General features: G+C 44.9%; 1 protein-coding gene across 1 annotated transcript in view; it reads left to right on the plus strand.

The window, feature by feature from the left end:
• Positions 1 to 19920, plus strand: part of LOC138567827 (uncharacterized) — a 251970-nt gene that overhangs the window by 205929 nt on the left and 26121 nt on the right. Inside the window, exons 7-8 of the mRNA XM_069646326.1 lie at positions 4687 to 4733; positions 4840 to 4880. Coding sequence (XP_069502427.1) covers positions 4687 to 4733; positions 4840 to 4880 — 88 coding nt within the window. The remainder of the gene's footprint in view (positions 1 to 4686; positions 4734 to 4839; positions 4881 to 19920) is intronic.

Genomic DNA, 19920 nt, shown 5'->3' on the forward strand with positions numbered 1-19920 from the left:
GTGATACTATTGTGTTTCTCACCCTCTGGATCACTCCTCAGTCTTAAAATCTCCCATCAGATGAGTTATTCTCCTTGAACACATAGAGGCACCATCACAGGTGGACAACTCATCCGTAAATTGTGATCTCTCTGACTGGTAATCCCTGCACCTGCTTGCCAGCACTCATCTTTTGCAGCAAAGCATTTTCAATGAAGCATGTCACATTACTCTTGTCTTATTCTGGTATGCCCGACCCACCATGAAGATGTTGTTTCTTCAAGACCTGCGCACAACAGCTTCAATTTCCTGTTCCAGTGTTTTTGTGTGGTTGTGCAAGGCAGTCATTTGTTGATTCAAAGTGTCTGCAATGGGTATTGCATCCTTCCTCAGCCTCTCCGGATGTGGGACATATCTTGCACGATCGAGGACACATGTAACTTAACTTCTTCTGTCTTGTTTTCTAGCACAGATTGGAAGTATGAGATGGCTGCCAGAGCTTCCTGACGTGGTTTGCTTTGGTGGTCTGCCTTCATAGTCAGAGAGTGAAGGTTTAAGACATGCCTGTGTATTTTGTCAATCGCTTATTCCCATGAGTGAATCTGTCCACCTTGGATTGTTCCAGGGTAAGTTCAGTGAATGGAAGAAAACCACAACCCCCATGTGATTCACACCCTTAAGCATGGTTCACCTGTGAAAGGGGACAAACAGTGTAAGGCAGCTCTGGGATTTCAGGCATTTCATGCATAACACGACTCACAGTGGTCAGTCTCTAGGTAAGGTGGAAAATGTCTGCAAACCTTTGGAACAGGTAGAAATCCACCCAGCCTGCCATGATCCTGGACCCATTTCAGTCATCCGCATGGTTCTGCACTCTGCAACTGATTAGGCCGCAGCCATTCACAAGGGAATTGCCATAGCATTTCGAGGCTGGACTGCCCATGTGGGCGGGACAAAGACTGATATGCAAATGGGTATTTTCCCATCTGTGAAAGGTACAGTGAGCTAAAATGTGGCTGCAGACTCTAGGGTGGGTACCATCCCGTAGAACAGGCCATTTTTGCCGTGTTCGTTCTCATAGAGGGGCACCCATGACTAATTTTATTATTTTATCAAGGGCCTTCGGTTTAGTCACCCTAAGTGTCCTAGGGTCATCCAGACGTGGACCCCTTGCTCACTGTGCTCGGAGAGGCACAGCTCCACCTAACTGATGATGCCCAACAAGGCTGAAACACATGTATGGGGTTGCTGTTGGAATTCTTGTTCAGAAGTGAATTGCCATAACATTTTGGTGATGGACTGCCCATGTGGGCGGGACAAAGACTAATATGCAAATGGGTATTTTCCCATCTGTGAAAGGTAGAGTGAGCTAACATGTGGCTGTGGACTCTAGAGTGGGTGCCATCCCATATAACAGGCCATTGCCATTTTTACCATGTTCATTCTCATAGATGGGCGCCCATGACTAATTTTATTATTTTTTCAAGGGCCTTTGGTTTAGTCACCCTAAGTGTCCTAGGGTCATCCAGACGTGGACCCCTTGCTCACTGTGCTCTTAGAGGCACAGTTCCACCTAACTGATGATGCCCAACAAGGCTGAAACATGTGTATGGGGTTGCTGTTTGTACTCTTGTTCAGAAGGGAATTGTCATAACATTTCGAGGCTGGACTGCACAAGTGGGCGGAACAAAGACTGATATGCAAATGGATATTTTCCCATCTGTGAAAGGTACAGTGAGCTATAATGTGGCTGCAGGCTCTAGAGTGGGTATCATCCCGTAGAACAGGCCATTTTTGCCGTGTTAGTTCTCATAGAGGTGCACCCATGACTATTTTTTTGATTTATTCATATGTATGTGTCCATACGTTATGCAGTTCAAAACCTGTAAACATTTCCTCTCCTACTGAACTCTCTTTAATTCACCTGACCAACTTCTGGACCTTTTACCATTTAAAAGATAGATATTTCATTAAATAACTCCTGGTGCTTGGAAAGAGTGATGTTTGAGTGGGACTGGCATAACTATATGCATATGTGAGGAATTGCCATCTGGCAAGCGAGCAAAGCCCTGGCTTTTTTGATTCGTAGTACATGATGCAGGTGATTCCTTCTCCAAAAGCGAAATCTGCTAACCAGATTCCCCTATGTCAACCTCCATGCCAAACGCATAGTGCCCTTTTGATCTGCTGCATCAGTAGCCTGACCCTCATTACCCGCTCTGCTTGTGGTGCAGAGCAGGTTCAAAGGTCGCAAGATCCCCACTGAATCGCTGCAGTGACAACAAAGTCACCGCAGCCCAGGGGCAACAATTAAAATATGCCCCCTATACCCAAACTACTTTGATCATAAATAGCCCATGCTGGTGGCAGGGTAATCTCTAGGTATAAGCTATGCCCGAGTTCAAATGATATTGCACTTGTATCAGCTCCTGTAATTCAGCTCTGCTGTTGAAGGGATTCTGTATTCAGGTCAAACGTGTTGATCCTGCCACACGGGAGGACAGAAACACAGAAGACCAAGCTTCTCTTTGATTCTCTTTGTGGCGGTCGGTACCCTCTCCCCCAGAGACAGACGCACAGCAGGCAGCTGTCCTGGGCCAAGGTATGAAAGGATACACCCATTCAGGAAGAGTAGCCTCATACCAGGCTGCTGCATATCCAAAGGTCTCTGTTGCCAATACAAGCGAAGGGGGTGGAAGTATTATAGGCATGAGCACTCTGAACACTGGAAGAAGCATTTCACTATCTTGCTTTCACTGTCTCTCTTTCCCTTTTCTGTATCCTCTACTTCCGTTGGGCAAAGCACTCTGGGTGCAAGATCAAAAGGGCAAAGTACACTCCAGCCAGGAGCAGGGATTGGTCCCCTAATACAGGCTAGCTTTAAACCAATGACCTGATGACGTGTGCCCTTAAAAGAAGTAGTCTTGCACCCATTCAACAGATTTCCCATCAGTCCCTTAAGGACCCTTTAAGGCCAAAGAGACATTCTGAAGTTTATCACCTGGACATCTTTCGGGACAGTTGTACTGTCCAAAGCCTTCCGACAGAGTTGAAGAAGGAGCCATCCAAGACAGAACAAAGATATCTCCCCTAACCACTCCCAGGGAACATTGGGTGTGACCAGTGCTGTGGACCAGGCCCAACATTCTGCAATGGATCTTCTGTGCCAAAGGAGCAGACACTGAACTGGAGCATGCTGTCCTCAAGTTCTTTGAGAAGGCCTCATAGCAAACCCTGAGGGCCAGACTAGCTGCAGCTCCCTGTTCACCCACACCGAAATGAACACTCTGTGTTCCCCACATTCTGAATGATAGGGAAAGCACTGCTGCTGGTGTCTGTGTTCCTTTAACCAGCTCAACTACTACACTATTTCTACTTCAGCTCAACAAGGAATCATGTCCTTGCCAAGCACGTCACTTGCCAGGCCTGAAGCTTTTTCTTAATGGCCAGAAGCTGAACTAGATCTCTGGAGGGTCACTCCACCGAATCACAACCATTGCTTCCCTATGCTAGTCCGAGAACTGCTTCCCCATTGATAGCACATCAACACACCCTCGATCACCATTTCACAACCATTGCCTGCCGACTTTAACTGCTGGAGCATCACTGGCCGACCGATTCCTGTGGCTAAAGCTTGACTTGGCCTGACCAACATTAGAGCATTCTTGGGATAACCCCAACCTGCAACACTTGATCTGCCACTATTTGACTGCACAGAGCACACACAATAACCCTGCTCAAGGCCCGCTTGCTGCCAGGAACCCCACAATCCTACGAGAATGTCTGAGCCTGATCAGCTCCTATCCTTGTTCGAACCTGAATCAGATGCGTCAGCCCACCAAGAACTTAATCCAGGTACTGTGTCACTGAACTTCCCCCATGGTTCAAGTGGGCTTTAGAGACTCGGGTCATGATCACTCCTGTTTTTGACAAGATATCCTTTTATGGTAGTTCCTTTCCAACCACTCCTGGATCAATACGCAGGGTGCTACTTTCTACAGTCTTCTGTTCTTTCCTTTGTGGCAAGTTTTGTACAGTAATCTCTTTTCGTTCTACTTGCAGATGGTGTGTTTATCAAAGTGTTTATCTTTTTTATAGAAACCTTGATTGGACATTTCCTTTATTTTAGACTGTGGTACTGAGAGTATAGCCTTCCCTCTGCCCACATTACCACAAAAGACAAAGGATGTATATCTTTTGCCTGTGCCTGTTGTACTTTTATGATTGCATTGTGTTTTGGTTTGCAGATGTGCAAGTTCTGAGTGTGCCATTTTACCCTTACTCATCCATGTACTCCTGCCAGGCATAATCCAATTTGTCACAGCATAGACCACCTTTTAAATCACTGGGAAGCGATAATTATCATAAAGGTTTGCCAAGCAATTTACAGCTTTTCTTCAAATGCCAGGCAGCATACTTTGAGGGTAAATGGATGGAAAATTGCTTCGCTCCTTCGGTATTACTAATGAAAATAATAAATCAGTACCTCCATTTGGTTAACTAGCTTGGATTACTGCTGAAATAGATGACTCGCCCACCTAAGGTGATGTAGCCATAGATTTAACACCCAAAGAGATTAAACATATAAATATAGAGAGACATTTCTGTGACAAAGCAGTGATTGGAAAATATCTGTGTGTTCCATCCAACCCTACATAAATCTTATTTTTATTTGTAGTAATCTATGATTTCTTTTTTTTTACAAAGAGCGTCCACTCCACCGAATAATGAAAAGATCCAGACTGGGGAACCTGGTATGGGAAGATTGATTCAATCTAATTTTGTATGAAGATGTCCAGATGTATTCTCACTTCATGGCTTGCATGCAATCACTTTTTTTTTCTTCATTTCCTGGCATAGTGTATTCCGAAGTGCAGAGCAACCAGCCAACCTCCTCCCAGGTGAGAACAACTAGTTTAAAAATGATGACTTTGGACTGTGATATTGATCAATAATTGGGTGAAGGTAAGAAAAGTTGAGAACAAGATCTAGAAAAGATAGTCACAGAGATGGACAGGTAGGTATTGGGGACGTCAGCAACTCAAAGTCTCAGTTTTGATGAAGGATTCAGAATTCGGTTTTCTTGTCACCTTTCATTGAATTGTGGACAGCTAATGGGCTGCATATGTAGGCCAAAGAGTTTACTGTTATGTGACTTGTCTGAGGCACAATGTCTGTCACAAACAAAAAAAACATGTGCAGTGTAATAGAAATCAGACATTGGTAATAAATCCAACAGCTTTAACTTTAGTATAGTTGTGAAATCACATGTTTTTGAGAATAATAAGAAATGGTAAATACGAAAAATGTGTGCTTTATTGTCATTTATTATGAAACTTTTGTCTATAGAGAATATGTGGCTATAAATGTACGCACCACACTTCAAGTTAAATTTGAAACCAATCATTTCTTTGTAGGAAGGTGTATTTCATCCTTTCAGGCTCTATCTCCTCATCTGATCTTGCTCACTATTTCACTAATACAGTTCTCCACCTCTGTTCTTCATCCTGTTCAGATTCCCCATCCCACCCGATCACTTCCCCACGCTCTAGTTTTCAACTTCTCTTTTCCTTCTTCTCTCTCTTCAACTTTAACACCTCTTTTTTTCTCAACCGGGCTCCTCCTACCTCCTCTTCTGAAGACCCTTTGCCTTCCGCTCTAATTCCTAAAATCTTTCCCTCTCTTATCTCTTATCTAACACACTCCCAAACTCCCCCCTCTCTACTGCTAACTTCCCTTCTGCCTTCAAACATGACGTTATTATCAAAATTATAAAAAAAATCTTCTCTTGACCCATCTCTTCCCTCTATCGCCCTAATCCTCTTCCCCCTTCCTCACTAAACTTTTTGAACGAATGGTGCATTCACAGATTTCTGACTTTTTACACTATCACTTCATCAGTGAGGCTTCAGTTCTAGACAGTCAACGGAAACATCATTACCTTATGTCTCTAACTCCCTACTCTCTGCACATCATCTAAACCCGCTTCTATTCGTGTTCTCTTTGATTTTTCAGCGGCTTTTGGCACCATAGGTCACCCCTCTCTCTTACATACTCTTTCTTCTCTCTTTTTTTCCAGCACTGACTTATCTTGGGTTTCTTCATATCTTTCTTACTGCTCATTCTGCATCCCTTGGACTAGCACTTGATCACCTCCTCTCTCCTTTCAATTCGGTGTCCCGCAGGGCTCAGTTCTTGGACCCCTTCAGTTTCCTCTATATAGCTCTCCCTTTCTGCTCTTATCGCTAAATTAGGTTTTTCTTTTCATTTTTATGCAGACTCACAAATCTTTCTCTCATTTTTCAATTTCGCTGACAATCTTCATTCTTCACTTACTACCTGTCTACTAATTATTTAGGCATGAAAGCACCTAAGCAACTTACACAGAACCATTGTAAAACAGAATTTCTCTTCTTTCCATCTTGCTCTTTCTAAACTTCTCCCCTATTTCCTCTTTTCTGTTCCCCTGTTCATCTTCTATATCCTGCCTCTCTATGCAAACTTAGAGTGATATTTGATTCCTCCCTTAGTTAGACCTCTCATATATCCACTATCTCTCTGGACTACTGTTTCCAACTATTTAACTTCTGCAAATCCAATCTGTTCTTTCCATCTCTGCCACTAAGATTGTTGTTTCTGCTCTTGTGTTCTCTCATCTCTTCTATTGCTCTACTCTTCTGATTGGCCTTCCAACTTATCATTTGGCTCCTCTCTACTCTATTTATATGCATTTAATCTGACTTATCCTATCTCTTCCCTCCCGTTTCTTCAATCTCTTCTGCTCTCCGTTTCTTATCCTGGATTTCTTTTGAATCTCACCACCTTTTTCAATTTTTTTGCTGAACTTTCAAATGCATACATGGTCCTGCACCACCTTATCTCTACTCTCTTATATCATTCTACTCTCTGCCCTGCTCGGTCCAGTCCATATTCCTTTTTCTGCTCACTCTACCTAAACCACTTTGTGCCCAATCTTATTTTGGCTCTGTTGATCTTCTGGCTCCTAAGCTTTGGAACTCCCTCTCTATCTCTATTCAATCGTCATAATCCCTTTCTCGCTTTCATTCTCATTGGAAATCTTCTTTCATGTCCTTTTTAGCCTAAATGTCAATTTGTTAATCTGTTACTTACAATTTAATATTGTATCATATTGTGATTATAAACTGCGCTTAGGTGAATATGCTTTATAGATAAATAAACTGAAACTGAAACGTTCAGGTATTTTGGTGGTATATTGTATGTAATATGTGTAATGCAATGTGCATCATGGCATTAGAAAGTGGTTGAAAGTTACTTTTCCAACAATAGTAAAGATCTACAAACACTTATATTTTGTGTATTTACGCCATTCACATTTCTTCCTGTATCTAAAAAATAGGTGGTTCATAGGTATATGCATAATAGGTTTTAATCTTACCAAATGCAATTGCACCTATAAAGTTTGAAGTTATCAGTCCAAGCAGACCAAATCTAAAATTCTGACATGCAGGATAACACATATTTTTGCAGGAGGCACACAACATTTTGAGCTACCATGCTACTTTGGTTGTAAAGCTCTCCTTATTGGAAAGCTCTAATGATTTTCTGGCCTTTCGAATGCCAGTTCAGATGTCAACAATGTCATGTTATGCTATTAGTATTTGGACCACACCCATTGTGGTACCATTCACATGTGTACCACAACCATTTTCCTGGTCTCCAGGAAATGGTGGATCTGAAAGAGAAGAGAGTAGGTTAGGTTAGGTGTGAGAGAGGGAAAGTGGTAGAAAGCTTTGCTGTTGTGTTCATGCATGCAGAACTGAAATACCCTGCGCCCTATATCGACAGTTAGGAGATGTCCACAGGCTTTGGCACGGTATAAGCATAGCAACATAACATTTGTGTCCAGAGAGCCTAGTGTCCAAGTGGTGTAAGGCTGCATTGGAGAGGAATGGTTTATTCAAGTTTAAGTTGTATAAAAAGTTGCAGCATTCCTCGGTTTGGAATGTGACTCAGTTGCCGTGTGAATTGCTTATTTTAAATGGGTATAGTGTGTTTGAGCATAGAGGTTCAAAAGGATGCCTGGGGACATCAGTGGAGGGCTTGGTGGACCATTTGGTCAATGGCTACTAGAAAGGTGGTACGTGGGGGAGATGAGTTCAGCTCCATGGCCCTAATGTGTATATAATGTATGATTCTTTACAGCAATGTAACCAAAGCTGAACAACCCTCTTTTTGCCTTTTGCGCCCTGATACCCTCGGGTCTGGTGCGGATTATACATAGTAATAAAAAAAATAAAAATGATATCTGCGGTTAATTTATAGTACTTTGAAGTGAGTTTGTGGACCCCTTCTGTCGAGTCTGAGTAAAAGTAAAAGTCTTTTTACTGAATTTTGTTGCACTGCAGTGTCTTCATGGGGTGCTTTTAACACCTAACCTCCTGCAAAAGTCGCACCCTCTTACAAAATACAATTTTTAGGCATAGCCCTGTGACAAAATGCCCTCAGGTGAGGTTGTGAAAGACCTGTCTTTGTATATTTGTATTACAAGAATTCTGTGCATAGTTCTGTTTCAGAAAGGGTGGTCTGATGATCCCTAATGGGAGGTTTAGCTAGGATGGGAAGGCATGCCCCTCCACGCTCATGTCAGAAAAAATAGGATCCGCTAGAGAAAAAAGATCAAGAGATTTCTTGCAAGGATAACAAGTTTTGATCACACAAAAATAAGGATGCAAGCAATCACCTCTTTACAGTAAAAGCCCACGTGGTTGGTTGATGAGACCTTATACATAAGCCTGTTCCATAAGGGATTCCAGGCTTCGATTGGTCCCAGCCTCGTCCGTCCATCCGCCCGTCTGCCAACCTGTGGGGTCAGCTGGGCTCATCTCTCCAGGGACTAAAGGTATTACAGAGTTACTAATTGCAAGATAATGTTACTCTTTCATTATGGCATGCACCTGGGAAACTTTGGGACAGGCACAGGGGGAGGAACAGGATCATGCTGACCCACACATTCTTTGCTCAGTTCATATCGCACTCTCTGCACCCAAGGCTTCCACCCTAGTTTTAGGCCATAATTTATTCCTCCCTGTATCGCGTATCACGTACTACAAAGTGTGTCATTATGGAATAAGTTGAAATGGTTGTGTTCATTCAGAGCTTTTATGATCACTGGTTTTATGGTTGGTAGTCTGAGGTCACCTACATCGCGGAATTGAGGGGTCTTGGACTGTTTCATTTGTGGGTGCCATTACCCATGATGGACTGGGTGGGGGTTGGAGGCCTGCTGACCACTTGGCCATGAATGTACGAAGTGAGGAGCCTGGTGTTGTCTCTTGGCCTTGCAGGTGCATTTCTTTTCGGGATAACAACAGTTAAGGAACAAAGGGGACGTTCTATGCGAATTAGCAACACAGGTCCTTCCACAATCAGCGCTTGGGCCTGTTCAGGTTTGTATATCAAGCTGACATTTACCACGCAGCCATGCAGGAATGACTGTGTCTACCATAACTACAAAATGGCGTCCCTTTATATGCGCGCATTAAGTCTATGGCCCTCATTACGACCTTGGCGGAGGACCATGGTGCTAATAGCACCATGGTCCATGCCGCTAAGGTCAGGATTCCGCCATGGTGGATGGCGGAATTACCGCCCCATTCCAAGGTGAGTGGGGTGGTAATTCCCCATTCACCAATGACCCCTTCCCCATTCCCATTTTTGCCCCATAGGGCATAATGGGAATGGGGAAAGGCGCTAATTACGGTACCGTAAATTACGGTGCCGTAATTAGCACCAAGGTCCCTTTGCGGCATGGGTTTTAACGCCTGCAAAAAGCAGGCGTTAAAATCACCATCCCGCAAAGGGACCTTGGAATCAGGCGTTAAGGGTTGGCGCCGTTTACAGCACCGTAAACCCCTTAATGCCTGGGTCCTAATGAGGGCCTATACGTCTACAATTTGTTCAATATTGTGTTTGTGCAGGGTTTCTTAGCACAGCCTGCTCCCCCCTGGTACACAGCACATCTATCTATGGGACTCACCTCATTCTAAAATGTCTAGGGGGGTGGGAAAGGTTAATTTCCTTTCCAACAATTCCCCCCTTCCGTTACTTCTACAGTAACGGATACCTCTGCAAATGTGCATTTGTTTTCTCCCGTTACTGCAGCTTCATGTGGTGGTGTTCCCATTATTGGTATCCATGCCCTACATACATTCTGCAGGCTCTCTCCCGCTTGCAAATAATCTTCTGGAGTACATGTCATGTAGCTACATCCCTCATCCCCTGCTAAATCTCCCCCCACTTCTTTATAATTCTCAGGGTGAGGGGGAGGAAAATAATGGTGTGGATCTATCTACCTCATCTCCATAAGGTATTGGGTCCATGAGGGGGATAGGGTGGCCAGTTTTTCTATCTTTTTTGTATTATGAGGTACTTATGAGGTACTTTGGAAACGCCAATTGAAAGCATCATCATTGCCCTACTGGGCACTGATTTGGCACAACAGCAGAGACTCAATTGGCATGTGCAGAAAAGAACCAGGATGAACACGATGACAGGAACCACGAGAGCTCCTAGCCATGATGGTGCCCAGTCAAACATTGTACTAAACCAATCACCTTCGTGGATACCAGCTTTTTATATCATGTGCACCCCCAGGTCATGCACTGCTGCCACTATGTGAGCCAACAATCAATTTTCTGCATCTTTGGGAGGTACGAATGTGCAACAGGAATACCCAATCTTTTTGCTCATGCCTCCTTCCACTGCGTCAGCATGTCCAGAACGACCTTTATGACGTTGAACCCTTGCTCAGTGTCATTCGCCAGCTGGACCACTTCTCAACGTACAATCTACAGCCACTTAGCATTGGCTCATGCTTGTACATTGGGTAATAAGAGTGATGCAAAGAAAGTATCTACAGAGCTAAACAGTCGATATTCTACGGTTATTTCTTCAAGCAGTGGGGATGAGTCTTTTGATAGATAGTTCATGCTCGCTTTTTTCTTCGGAGTTTGTCATATTTGCTCTTGCCAGGTAAGACATGAAATTCTGGCAGTGGCAGTGGATTCTGTTCTTCTACTGCTGAGGAAACTGTTGGTGCTTTATCAGGAATTGGTGCCCCCTTTCACGTGTTCTTCTGATACTACTAGTAGTGCAGAGTGTGCAAGTATGCTTTTTGGCCACACACCCATTTATAGTACATCGGGGCCGCCATGCTATTATGAAGTAGATTGGTTGTTTCCTTGTGGCAATGATTTTGGGGGTGCTCTACAGACATCGGAGAGTTGTACCCAATATCAAAGCCTATCACCTTTTCTGCGAGGGGTGGAAAACACCACTTCATAAGGGCCATGGAACCTAGGGTTGTTCCACTTGTGCACAAAGCTTCTGACATGTACTAGCTTGCCCGGCAACAATGGTTGGATGGGGGTAGTGTCTGCAGAAGGTTGCTCTGCAGTGTCCAGTGTACTGTCTGGGCAAGGTGGTGCTATTTGTCGTGAGACAAATTTCATCGCATGTCTTAGATTTGTCAAATATTCTTTGAACTCTGTGCCCAGCACTGCAGCAGCTCTGTGGGAATCTGATGCCCTCCTTACTGGGGATATTGGTGTGTGCATGTGCCTGCCTGTTATTATTTCACATGTTGAGAGGTGATGGTCTTTACTTGGTGGATTGCGGAAGTTGAACAGGGCTAGGGGCAGACAATGCCCCCAGTTCTTTTTTAGGGTGGTGCAAAGTTTGGAGAGTGTACTCTTGAGGAGACCATTGATTCGTTCCACAATTCCATTTGCCTGGTGGTGGTAAATTGAGCACATCTGGTGTTAACTTCCAAGTAGTGCTGTGATCTCTTGAAGAGCTCATTGACAAAGTGGGTGCCATAATCGGACCTCAAAACATCACACACCCCCCATCGAGGGAATACTTCATATACCAGAAATTTGACAGCACATTTGGCATCTGAGTGTGCGCAAGGACCAGTCTCAACCCACCGGAGAAGGGGCACACTACAACAACGAGATATTGTGCTCCATTACATCTCTCACCCATGTCCATGTAGTCGATATGGAACTTGCGGAATGGACCGATGCGGCAGGCAGAGTGCCTTGCAATGTGCAGAGTGTCATGCCAGTGCTGAATACCTGACATGTGGTGCACTGTATGACCATTGTTGAGAGGTGTTCCTGGAGGTTTGGTATAAATCAGTCCAATGGATGTCTGCTGCAATGTGTTGTTTCGAGCTGTGAGAGGGGTAGTGTAGTTGTTCAAATGCCATCTGTAAGAACTCAAAGGGCATTACCACTTTGCCTTTGCACTGCTGCCTCCATAAGAGATCAGTGGGTGAGTGTGTGCACCCTCGTTTGAGCCAAATGCCCTTCTCCTTCTGGGGTGCTCTACAATGAAGCTCTATTATTTGTGGAGTGGGCAGTGCCGTGTATGAGTCTTTCTCTGCTCGTGTCGTATGGATAGTGATAACGTACTCAGCATGTGGGGACACTGGGAGATATGCTGCCATTACGGCTGCCACATCCCAAAGAAATGTAGTCTGTATTGTTTGTATAGGTGGCTCATTTGACAATTGCCACAACAGATGGCACTGCCAATGCGGAAATTAGGGTATTTAGGGTATCTAGCGGACTGTCTTTTGCTTTGGGGATGTTATCCTCTTCGCCTTCACATGTGACATAGTCATGTTGCTGCAAGTCTTCGTCTGTGCACGCTTCCATTAGGAATGTGGGGGGATTAAGTGTTTTGCAGTGCACTACATGATGTTTGGGCTAGAGAAGATAATCTTGTATGCGATGCTCTCTGGGCCAGTCAGGGTAGACTTAGATCTTTCTAAAATCGCAAACACTGATTGATCCACATACAATGTCACTGAGCATCCCGTCACAATTGTGGAGCTTTTCTCTATGGTAAAGGCAGCTGCAGCGAGAACTTGTTTGCATGCAAACTGTCCTTGCATCACTGAAACTAACATACTGTTGTAGTAGGCCAGCGATTTATGGCCCATTGTGCTCTTCTGTGTCAGCATCGAATGTGAAAATATGTAAAATTCATGCCGAAAACTGGGACTGTGGTAATTACTTCTTTTAAGTCACTGACATTTTGTACCATGTCTGTGGTACATTCTAGTTTATGGTTGCCCTTTTGTGATTCCATGAGGCTCGGTTAGAGCGGCCATGTGTATGCTGCATAGTCCAGAATTCCCTGCAGTAGTTGCCTAACCCCAGGAATGTCTGCATGTCTTTTACTGTAACTGGCTAGGGCGTGGTGAGCATATTTGCTGCCCTGTCTAGTATGATTATTTTGCTGCCTGCTGAAATGAGCTGTCCTAAGTAGAGTACCTCAAGTTGGCAGTATTGGAGCTTCGCCTTGTTAAGGCCTTGTCAACCTTGTGCCCTTTGTGGGATAACAGTTGCAGTAGGGTAATAGAATCTTTGAAGCAGTTTTGCTCACTGTCACTGCAAATTAACACAAGTCATCCAAGTACTGGATGACCGTGCTGGGCACATGGATGTTACCTAAGTCTTCATACAGAATCACGTTGAATATGCTAGGACTCTCACAATACCCCTGGGGCAAACGAGTGTGCTCATAGCGCTTTCCACCATGTGTGAATGCTGTGAGGTACTGTGAGTCTGGGTGTAACGGTATTGACAAGAAGGCATTCTTTAAATCAACCATTGTTAAGTGTGTTGCTTCTTTGGGGATGCTGCAAACAATGGAGGCAGGGTTATGAATTAAAGGAAATTCATTTTGTACTACGTCATTAAGGGAGCAGAGATCCTGGATCATTCTCCAATGAACCCCCATCGCCTTTTTAACAGGGTATATGGGTGTGTTACATGATGAGGTAGAGGGTACAATTTATCCATGGTGCAGTAAGGCCCATATTGTGTATTTTATTCCTTCTTCTGCCTCCCTTAATACTGTGTATTCTTTTACTTGGGGTAATACTGCTCCATTCTTTAGTGTGATGCGTACCAGGGTCATTTAGAAACTAGAAACACTTGTGTACAGGTGCGTCATAAATGCCATATCATGTCATATTATATCACTTCTTTGAGTAGTCCTACATAATGTGGGTTAGTTGTCCATAATTGTGTTGGTACAAACCCAAAGTTGGCCTGGATTAAGGGAGATGGTGTGACAACGGTCTTTAGGGGGCTCTGCACTCTTCTGTACTGCATCATAATATCACTGGGGATGCACATCTCAAGTATTATCTCCCTGTCATTGCCATTGTCCTCAACAATCCTTGTACCTCTAGGGACAGTATAGTGCCTGCTTCTAGCTCTGCACACACTATAGGGCGGAAAATGAAATCAGTTGGCACTCTCCAGCATGCTTTGGTGATTTGCGGTACTGCTTGCACAAGCACTGTTATGCCATATATGAACATGCCTGGGTAAACGGGACTACTTGGCACCACTATGTCCCGTGCCATGGCGTGTATTAATAGTATTGCCCTCATTGGGCACATACCTGGTGTGGCACAGACAATATCCTTGTCAATGAATTAAATCGTCATTTTCAACTTGACAGAAGAGCTCACAGAATACAGTAAGGGAGTGCGTACTACTCTTCCTCCCACCTTTACATCTAAATATTTTTTAAATGGAACTGTTAAAACAGCCCCAGAAAATTCCTGCATGTCGAGTGTATTGCCAGATAGCGGGAAGTCACCTACACTGAAGCATGATTTCCCAGCGCCTGAATCTACCATAAAGAATTGTTTGTTTCCTATCTCTACTGAGTGTTATTTTCACTTGGCATTGAAACGCAAGTGCTCTCTGTGGGCTGCCCTAGTAAGGATATGTTTCTATCCCCAGAAATGAGAAAGGATCCCCCCCACCAATGTAGCGCCTTGGAATAGGGCCACTGTGCCATTAGGTGCGCTGCCGAAAACGTTTGTGTTCCCTATCTGCTGGGAGGTGTTGGTAGGTGGGTAGTGTTGCATCACCTGTTGGGGGTGTCGCAGTGGGGGAGGGCATGGGATCTGCGGGAGCTGCTAAGTATAAACTTGGTGTATCTCATACAGAATTGCGGTCATTATGGGAGTCGGCCCTTCACGGGCCTCTTGGGGTTTGCGCCATAGTTATGTTGGCTATAACTCTTTTGCATTCCTTGTCTGCTCCTGCACTCCCTTGAGAAATGCCCCCACTTTCCACAGTTCCAGCATTGCCCCATTCCTCACCCTCTGGGTTCCATTCCTCCAAACCTTCCTCCTCTGGATCCTCTGAAACCACCTCTGCCTCGCTGTTGTCCTCCCTGTCACTGTGGGCCACAGTATGGCAGGTTTCAGCCCCACTGTCCTTGTTCTCCTTCAGCCCACACCATGGCTATTCTGGCATTTGTAAAGCTAGGGGTTTAACCTCCCTCTTCTATCTACATTGGCGTTGGTTCCAATGCCACCACTGCTACTTTAGTTCATTTGTTTTGTACCAGTTTGGCTTCCTCTGACTGTCCTCTCTGATGCATTTTCTTCTCGCGCTCTTGTATTCTCCTACAATGATGCACTATTATGAGTTGAATTTCAGGCCACCCCTTTGACTCCACCGCCACCATTTCGTCTAGCGCCTTTTGGACCTCTTTGGAGAAGCCTTGTTTTACTATAAAATAGAAAAAGGTTATTGTCTGATCCCATGCATTCCCTTTTTCTGCCCTCCACATCTCTTGGACCTTAAGAATAAATTGAGTGGCATCCTCATCATCCCCTATTGTACATTGCATACTGGACTGTAAATCTAGTGTGTCTGGGAATGCTCGCTGAATCATATCCCACCCCTTCGCTCTAATCTTATTGAAGGATGCTCCACCGTGAACATCTTTTCTGAGGTTTACTCCTGTTTACCCCACTTTAAACCACACATCAGCAGCCTGATACCTGGCAGTGGCAACCAACACGCTTTTCATGTCTTCTATTCCTAGGGGTACTCACACTGTTTGCTTTTCGAAGCTATATATATATCCATTTCCCTGCGCCTGCCGTAAGGGTCGAAAGCACCTTTATCAGGTTGTTTTTGTCCATCTGTGCCATGGCACATAGTGCAGCCTCCCTGTGCCTTTGAGCATTAGGGGCATTTCATTTTCAGTTTGCTCCTTGCGCCCTTCGTCACAGTTCCCTTTATCCTTGCCAATGCCATCTGGCCAAACCTCTCTCTTCACCTGCCGTCCCATAAACTCTCTACTGTAGGGGTGCACTGAGGGGCTTGCTCTGCCTCCCCATCCTCAACTTCATTGAACATGCTCCACTCATCTTCGTCTCCCCTCTGATAACCAACATTGACATAACCCTCACGCTCTACAAGCACAGTTCTGTGCGGGTCGATTCCCGTGCTATTTCTAGGTCTCTTGAATTAACATATGCCTGTGCTGCGACATCTGGAGGGGAGACATATGGCTGTGGCAGGGCTGTAACTGGGGTTGATATATTGGAACTTGTTGATACATATGTTGCGTTTGTGTATCTTGTTGTGGGACAAGCTGCTAAAGGATAGATTCCCTTATGTCCCATCAATTCCTTCCCATCTTTGATGGGGCCTGCGCCTATGCGCCTATGCTATCATTGCATGTCGCTACCTTCCCCTCACGCTCCTCTGTACCCTCGTACATCTTACACAGGTTCAATATTTCCCTTCTGTTTTGTAATTGTATCACTTTTTATTCCAGCATACTTCTGTCATAGGAGCCCTGCTCTGGCCATGAGCGGGGCAGCCCCCATGCCCTAATCTCAGTCACCCATTGTTTGTGATGTTTCTTGATCCTGTCACAGTTCAAATTTGTTCTATTGGCGTTTCTCCCCCCATGGTCGCGTATGTCGTGTGCTTATTGGTGGTACTATGCCTGTGCTAATGTGCTACACAGTGTCACAGTTTCCAAAACCCCATTTTCTTCCATTTGCTCTTTTACACGCACAAGCCACACTCCTCACAAACACAACTACACACCTCACACACACACTACATGCCACGCAACGCACCTTCTGGGCCCCCTTCCCAACACAATAAATACACTAATAAAACAAACTAAAATAACAAGCTAAAATAAAAATAAAAATCACTACTATGTCCGAGCCCTCTAATTATACAGGGCTGCGATGTATTTCCTCTTTTGTTTGTGGTGCCACCTACTCCCCTCACTCGGGGAGGCTTCCTACCTTTCCATTTTCCTTTCCATATTATTCTCCTTAAGAAAAGAATTTTTTAAAAAAACAGAACAGGCCACATGCATGCCACACTCCCAATTTCAATCTGTGAGTGTTCACACTGTTCACCCTTCCAAAGACATCTGTCCCCTATTTGTTATCCCTTGAAAGGCTATATTCACATGCACATATTCACTCAAACTCCTCTTTTCACAGGGTTCCAACAACACCCACCTGCACTTCTTCTTGAGGCTGCACCCTGCTCCAAAGAGCAGACAGGATTCTGCAAAGACGGCTGCTGTACACGTTTTTGGGGCTTTTCGCTGTAGGTGGGTGTGGCACTTCTGGAGAGGCTGGCTGGACACCTGCAGTACAGAGGGTGCAGGGATCATCGGGGTCACCAATTGAATGCGTGCACCTGTACGCTATGCCTGAAAAAATACAACCTATAGGGGAAAAAAGGCCAAGATATTTCTTGCAAGGATTACGAGTTTTAATCGCACAAAAATAAGGGTGCAAGCAACAAACTCTTCTCCTCAAGAAGGTTCTACCAAAAATTAGTACAAGCAGAAGATTATAAGGCAACACATTATCATCTCATTGCTAAACACCTATATAGATGGTTAGTGAGACCCTATACATGCACCTGTTCCAAGGGGTATGCCGGGCTGTGATTGGTCCCAGCCTCGTCCGTCTGTCTTCCATCCCTTGGGGTCAGCTGGGCTCCTCTCTCCAGGGGCTGAAAGACATGCTCCTCGTAAGTTGCTGTTACAGTTACTATTTGCAAGATAATGCTACTTTATCATTATGGCATGCACCTGGGAAACTCGGGACAGACAAAGGGGGCGGAAAACGATCATGCTGACCCACAAATTCTTTTCTCGGTTCATATCACACTCTCCACCTCCAAGGCTTCCACCCTTGCTTTGGACTATAATGTATTCCTCCCTGTATCTCGTACTACGAAGTGTGTCATTATGGGATAAGGTGAAATGGTTGTGTTCGTTCAGATCTTTTATGATCACTGGTTTTATGGTTGGTGGTCTGCGGGCACCTTCTATTGCGGAATTCATGGGTGTTGGACTGGGTGCTATTACCCATGGTGGGCTTGGTGGGGTTGGAGGCCTGCTGATGACTTGGCTGTGATGAATAAGTGAAGCGAGGAGCCTGGTGTTGCAGGGCACATTCCTTTTCGTGATAACAAGTAATTGCAACAGTTAAGGCTGATATTTACAGCTTAATGTGCCACCAGGATACCATTCTCATAATTTTGTAGTTTATAGAACAGAGGTGCATATCTTAAATGCAGCATGTGAACCTGCTCTGCACTACTGACAGGCTACAGATCTAGCATAAGGTGTAAGATATGCTTTTGGCATGGTGCTTTTGAAAGGGGAATCTGATTAGAAGATTAGCCGTTCTGAGATGCATTTACCAGCATCCTTTTATTAATTTGATACACGTAAACAGTCAGGGCTTCTATAACCTTGCCAGATGACAATCCTGCACAGTGGCAGCAAGAAACAGTCCCATCAGGCAAAAGTGCAAGTGGTTCAAGCCTGGAAATTCCACTCAGACAAATGGGAGAGCCTTTCTAGGTCCTTCATAAAAAGGTTTGAGAACATAGATGTCCCTGTAAATAACATAATAACCAAAACATTGCCACTAAACTCCTCCTCCACAGAGAACACAACATCCGCCTGGATGCTACCTGTCCTTCTTCTGGACTCTTTCGCAACCGCTAGTATTCTCTTTCTCTCTTCTTCCCTCTGGCTCACCTCACTCTGCAGGGCTCAACTTGGATGTTCTCATTTCCTCAGACCTCCCCCCCCTCTAACCCTCTCACCACTCCTCTCTCCTGGAGTGGCCACTTTCTCCTCTCCTCTCATCCTCTCACTCTACTCCTCAGGCCAAGCCAACTCAAGCACTACCACCCACCTTCTCGGTCATCCGACCCATGAAGTGAGTGGCAGTTGAGGCTTTCCCCACCACTTTCTCTCCCCCTACTGCACCTCTGACTGACTCACATCCTGACACAGCCATTTCCAAACTCCATTCTCTATCTCCGACACTCATGATGTACTTACCCCTGTCATGTGGATCCGCTTGAAGCCAATTGCAACTCTTAGTACAACTTAGACCCCGTCACCCTTAAACGCAAATGTAGGGTGCTGAGAGGAAATGGCAGTCATCATGTTTACCTTCTGATAAACTGACCTGCTGCCTCCTCCAAAGGCAGTACCAACTCTCTGTCCACTCTAAGAAGAGAGCTCACATCCAAGTTCGTGTCTCTGCGGCATCTAGAAACTCGGCCAAACTCTTGAAAATATGCAAGGAGCTGGTCGATGCTGCTGCAGTCTCGACCTCTCCTGTTCCCTCACATGCCCTCTGCACTGCCTTGGCTTCACATTTCATCTCTAATACCCAGGACATCCTGTCCACCCTCTCTTCCTCACCTCCTTCCTCTACTTTTTTCTTTACTGCTGGCCTTCCTGTGGCCGTCTCTCCTCCTCCCTTCAATCGCTTACCTTTGTTCACCACCAACAATGTTTCTAGAAAAGTTTGATCTAAGAAAGTCTTGTCAAAACAGGTTCTTCCCTGTTAATCCATTAAGGACCACATTGACACCCTTGCTCCAGCCTTGGCCGACTTCTGCTACCACTCTTTCACCACTGGAACCTTTTCTTCCCCAGGAAGCACTCCCTGGTGCACCCTCTTCTCAAGAAACCCTCAGCCGACTCCTCCGGTCCGGCTATCCCCCGATCTCCATTACTCCTTTTCTGGGAAAACTCTTGGAAAAGCTGGCTACTTCT

Source organism: Ambystoma mexicanum, chromosome 1p (assembly GCF_040938575.1).
Source record: "Ambystoma mexicanum isolate Mex_15411 chromosome 1p, UKY_AmexF1_1, whole genome shotgun sequence".
In the NCBI taxonomy this organism is placed as follows: domain Eukaryota; kingdom Metazoa; phylum Chordata; class Amphibia; order Caudata; family Ambystomatidae; genus Ambystoma; species Ambystoma mexicanum.